This window comes from Eutrigla gurnardus (assembly GCF_963514095.1).
Source record: "Eutrigla gurnardus genome assembly, chromosome: 10".
NCBI lineage: Eukaryota > Metazoa > Chordata > Actinopteri > Perciformes > Triglidae > Eutrigla > Eutrigla gurnardus.
Genome location: NC_139924.1, coordinates 256,233 through 262,232, shown reverse-complemented (window position 1 = coordinate 262,232; position 6,000 = coordinate 256,233). Strand labels below are relative to the sequence as shown.

The 6,000-nt window shown below is 36.7% G+C and overlaps 1 protein-coding gene across 2 annotated transcripts in view; it reads right to left on the bottom strand.

Annotated features, from left to right (window-relative positions):
- Positions 1-639: 639 nt before the first annotated feature.
- lrch3 (leucine-rich repeats and calponin homology (CH) domain containing 3) overlaps positions 640-6,000 on the bottom strand; it is a 61,393-nt gene continuing 56,032 nt past the window's right edge. For both annotated transcript variants that reach the window (XM_084019940.1, XM_084019942.1), the window contains one exon: positions 640-4,685. In XM_084019940.1, coding sequence (XP_083876066.1) covers positions 4,545-4,685 — 141 coding nt within the window. In that variant the 3' untranslated portion in view covers positions 640-4,544. The remainder of the gene's footprint in view (positions 4,686-6,000) is intronic.

The following is a 6,000-nucleotide window of genomic DNA, read 5'->3' as shown; positions in this document are numbered from 1 at the left end:
AGTCAAACCAAAAAAGGGAACAGTACTAGAAAACAGTGAACTGAAAGAGTTAAGAGTTTTATTAAAAATACTTGTGTCCCCCCACCTCTGAAATCAAAATTTCGTCCTTGGTTCCATGTTCTCTCCATTTGTTAATAATGGCTTTCATTAAGGTTTGCTGGAGTCCCAGAACCTTAGAAACACTGACACACTAAATAAAGCATATGTTTTATGTTGAGTTTTAGTTATTTCAGAAAACTGGTGGTTTGATTTTTATTGACAGTAAATAAATCTATTTATTTATAACACAATTACATTAAAGGATCATTCACCAGCAGTCAAAAAATAAAATGACCTCCCCTAAACGAACTCGTACGTTTGTACGTTCTGGCACTTAAAAAAATACTCACCACCCTGTAGCATCTTATCCTAGCTATCTCTGTTTTATACCAGTAATGGGTTAACCTTGCAATTGGAGTGCTTGAAACTTGTTCTATTGACATCCTTACTGTACCGACAGCCATATATTGTTTCACTTTCTTCTGACAAATGTTCTTATTGTAAGTTGCTTTGCACCAAAAGCGTCTTCTAAATGCCCTAAATGTAAATGGAATAAATACAATTTTAATATGTCAATGTGATGAAGCGTTAACATCAGTGAAGAGTCAAATTAAAATATTTATTTAAAGCATGTAAAACTCAACTCTTCATACAGATGTGGTCAAATCTTTTATACAGCAAAAAATATAACTAAATGAAAAAATGTGAAACTTAAACTTGTCCTCCATGAAGAAATGGTGGAATGTCCTGTAAAACCACGACACTGCCGTCACATGACACCCTGACTGCTGCAGGAGAAACAAACAATGAAGAAAAACACAAAACATCTGTACAAACATGAAGCCACTTGATCGATCATTGAGTCCATGAGAACGCAAGTCTGCTCAGGACACGGGATTTGACAGCACACCTGTCAATCACAGCACCTGCGTGGGACGGCTTGGGAGGTCCCACATAAAACACGCAGATCACCGATAAGGGTTTGACTGGTCTCAGCCGCTAAACTGGAGGTGAGATGCTGCTTTTAGGTGAAATGGAGGCTATGCGCCATCCCTTCCTGTGTCCAGCATGGGACATTATTTCAGAATAAATATGTATGGTAGTCAACAAAGACAAATCATATTTGATCCCATTTGAATTCTACCAATCATTACACAGGCTTGTCAATTTAAAAGATGATTTTAAATTATGCAAGATGATGAAGTCTCATTTTGTTGTATAACTGTTTCAGTTGTAGTATCAGACAATGAAAAAACATAATTGGAAATACTTTCCACCAAAAATGTCATGGTAAGTGACGTTTCTCTCCGAAGCTACGAGGTCTGTGTTTGGTACCAGGATGTAACGTTACTCACACTAACAACAGGTCACTCTGTGTGTTGGGTACCAGGATGTAACGTCACTCACACTAACAACAGGTCTCTCTGTGTGTTCGGTACCAGGATGTACAGGTCTCTCTCCTTCTTTCTTTTCCTGCTGATAAGAGGAGTCGCTGGATAAAACATGTTACATTAGTGATGGAACGTAGCCAAGTTAGATAGCTAGCTAGCTAGAAATACATGCTAACAGCTGTGTTGGTGATGTAACTCTCAGTTTCACACAAAACTAAATGATACTTGAAAAAAATATATTTTAAATTGACAAACATCATAATTCATGGCACAATTCAAACTTGAAAAAAGATTTGTGTCTCTCCGTTACTGTACATATCTACTCTCGAATAAAGTACCATGAAGACACAGGAAGGGGCGGGATCTAGCCTCTATGGAAACAAAACTGTTCCATGTCCCCCGAATGCAGCACATGCCCTCATTAAAACATGGAAATATAAAATATGTGTTCACGTCAGTGAGTTCAGACTGTTGACTGAGGCAACATGATGAATGTTATCCGTCTGTAAACTTGATGGTTCATAAACTCTGCAGTAGCAGGACCACATGATGACTGGGCCGCTCCTTTAACAACACTGAGGTGACCTCGTCACTTTGCTCATCTTTTGACCTTTGATTCATCTGTCCATGATGCTATATGTGACATATAATTAATACATATTTATATATATTTACAGAATACATTTGTACACACATATTTAATGTAGACTGCCCTGCCCATGCTGTTTTAGTGTCACATCAGGAGGATTCTTGTCACCTTTTCCAACAAAAAATGTCCCGGAAGAATGCAACAGACAGCTTGTCACCACCTGGTTGATTTCATCCACTACAGGACCTTCAGTCTCCGTCTGAGACAGATCTGAGGTCTGTCTACAGACTCAAACTGTCATCAACAGGTTGGTTTGAATTATTAATAATGATTGCTGTCAGTACATTTGCTGACTCACATATTTCTACTGTCTTAGTTCATAACTGGAAGACTAACTGTCAATTATTTTAATGAAACCTGTAATAAATAAAGTTTAAAATGTAAACCAGTGTTTCTCCTCCTGATTGTAACATGTTGACCAAAGAGAGTCTACACATAAAACATGTGTCCCAAGGTCCGAAGAGTTAGCAAAACTTTTCATAAATAAACACATTTCCTGTCTTATGGTTTGTATTTCTGAAACTGCAGGTGAAAATCAGTTTGGTTTACAGACATGTGTATCAATGTGTGCTGTACTTATTTGTGGCTCTGAGATGAGACTGAAACAATGTATTATCATTAGAAAAGTTAAAAAGCAGAAGTAATTAATTAGTTTTTCTATCTTATTTTAGTCTGATTAACTAATTATGACCCACCAAATGATTATAGGTCATGAATACTTTAATGGTCCGGTTTCCCTAACATAGTTGAATTTATTCTTATTATTGAATATGATCAACCAGATGGTAACGGAGCCGTAAACAGCCGCCAAGTAACAATCTGAACCTTCAGCTGTGATATGTTCAAAAACAATTAAAACAAGAAGAAACGGTGTCCATCCGATGGCAACAAAGATCCTCCTTGTCACATTTGACCTCATCAAATGATTGATGATGTCACTGATGCACTTAGAACTCAAGAAAATTTAAAATAGGAAACTAAATTCTGATGTTTGGATCTGACAGAGAAAACCAAGCTGAAGTCTCAGGAGCTTGTTGTTTAAATTACTTTATCCATATTAGATAAATCAGCTTCATATCCACACCGAGTAGAATGTTAGCTAATGTTCAACATTACAGCTAACTGTAGTTTAATAGCTAAAACTACCATGACCTTTAGCTAATTGTTAGCTAATTAGATGTGAGATGTAAACTCACCTTATAAACCAATTAAGTTTGTGTTGGCTAATATTAGCATCTATGTGTGCTGTCATTAAATTGTAAACCAGCATTAGCTTAGCTTGAATCCCAACCTAAGTGGTCTATTATTACCTAATATTAACATCTAGACATGTTAGCTTAATATACTAACTAGCTTCCTAATGTCAGCTAATATTAGCAGTGAGTTATGTTAGTGTTATCTCAAAACAATGATGTATTAGCTAATATAAGCAGTGAGTTAAATTAGCTTCAACTTCAAACCAGCTACATTAATCTAAGCTAACATTAAACACTAGCCATTTAAGTTTAAGCTTTACACTTAACAGTATAATCTTCGCCAATATTACCACTGATCCGTTTCTGACCATATACTGTACATTTATGTTGCAACAGGAACTGTTAGTAATCAGTAGTGTTGGTGTGAACTCTAAAACAATTTTTATCAATGTTAGCAGTGACCTAAATTGGCTTCAATCCCAAACCAAGCAGTTTAGATTAGTTAAAATGTACAGCTAGCCTTGTTAACTTAATCTACAAACCAACAAGGTTCATCATATTCGATAATATTACCTGTGAACTATGGTAGCATACTCTCTTATCAAACTACACTCATATTGGCTACCATCAGCAGCGAGTTACATTAATGTAATTTGAATAAATGCTAGTTATTATTAGCAATTAGCAGCACAACATCTCGACGAACTTCAAAAAGGATTTATTTTCATGCTTAACTTTTGCCATGTAAAATAATATTAGCATTTAACTACATTAGGTTTTACTGATATAATTGTTTTTAAAGTTACATGTTTAGTGTCTAAGTATCTTTGTTTGACATAAATAAATAAAACCAAAGCTCGATAATTTCAGCTGAAGCTGTGAAGGCATCAACCTCATTTTCAAACCAAGAAGACCCATAAAGTTAGCCAATGTTAGCTTAATATCAAAACTACCTCCAACATTAGTCTCATAAAATCTAAAGTCACTGAATAATTCTCCAACCTGGAGATCTAAAACTATAATGAAACCTGAGTCATCAGATTATTTTTATAGGCAGTAAAATGACAAAATCTTTCAAGGATTGAATTGTTGTTCCTGCATTAACTGTTTGCTATCTGATCATTTTGAGCTACAAGCTGAGTGTCAGACGTATTGTTGTGTCTTCAGATGTCTTGTTGTCTCCATCAGATCCAGACCTGCTGCTGTTCAGGATCACTCACTGAAAAGGTTTCCTCTTAAAACAGACTAAGGGAGTTTTACAGGTGGCATCTACACGCTGGCGGAGGGTCCAGGCGTGGTGTTGGCGACAGGGTGTCTGGGCGGGGCCAGGTTCAGCAGGGCGCCAACCGTCCCGGCCACCTGCGGGAGACCTCGCTCCTCCAGGATGTGCAGAGGAAGACACAATTGACTCTACAGAGACAGACAATCCAGAGGAAGACATACAGCGGGGGACAAAAGAAAACACAACGGAAAGGTGGGTCAATGAATGGCAAATTAAAATAATGAGGAAAACAACAGTAAGCATGGCAACACAGGTGATAAAAAAACAAGGGGCAACAACTCAAAATGACACAATGAACTGATGGAGGAAGCCTGGGAGAAAGCAGCAGTGTGACAGGATAATTGAATAAAAATCTTGCTTAATACCGTGATCAGAATTTGCTATAAAGAAATAACAGATCAATCAGAACAAAGCCATAAGACAAGTCATACGAGTTATTTTAACATGACCAAATATCAACATCTTGTGATGACTCCACCTACAAGTGATGAACATCAGATGAAGGGTTGGGGAAAACATAGTATCGTGATATTTTGCGTGGGAATATTGTATCGAGAGATGGATGTATCAATCTTTTATTACATAAACTATTAATATTTCAAATACAACTTGAAACATTTGGTAACCCCTAGATGGTGCCGAGTTTTTTCTGAGTAAAGTCAGCTGATTGACAGGAAGTTTGCGAGATGAACCAAGTGAAAACTTTATTTTATTGGATAAAACAGTTGTTGACAAACATTTAAAGTTGATAAAGGTAATAAATCGCAATATATGTTATCGCAAAAGTCAACATGCAGAATGTTTAAAATCTGAATAAGACCATACGGATGGAACTGATGGAAAAGTATGAGAAGATCATAACGTGACTTAACTATTGTGATAACATATCAAGATAATATCTAAATCGTAGGGCCTCTGGTGATTCACACCCTAAATGAGATTTGGTGGAAAACGCTAGCCAGGATTCAAACTTTATGTCATCGTAAATAGAATTTACGATTAAAATAAACATGTTACCATGTTCATTCAGCATCTTTTATAGTCAAGAGTTCAAGACACACAAAGTGAGTCCAGGTGATTTCCTTCTTTTTATTTACGTTTCGAGGAGAAAATCATGATCAGCACAGAGCAGAGACACTCAGTCAGTTAAAAATATATATTCATCATCATCCTCACTCTTCATCTCTTATAAATACACAGTGCCATGACTGGGAAGTCAACTTTAACAAGCTGATCAGAGGTTTACAGGTTTGATAGGAATCCAATAATCTGGTTCTTTCTTTGTGAGGCTCTGGTACCAGGGTCTTCTTGTGTCCTCAGAGACAGACCATAACACTGATTTGGAAGAAGGTTTTAGAGTATGCAGAGCATTTCTGGGGATTTTGTGTTTGAATCAAAAGTATGTTTCCCTGTTGACTTGTGTCTCCTCTTTGTCACAACACA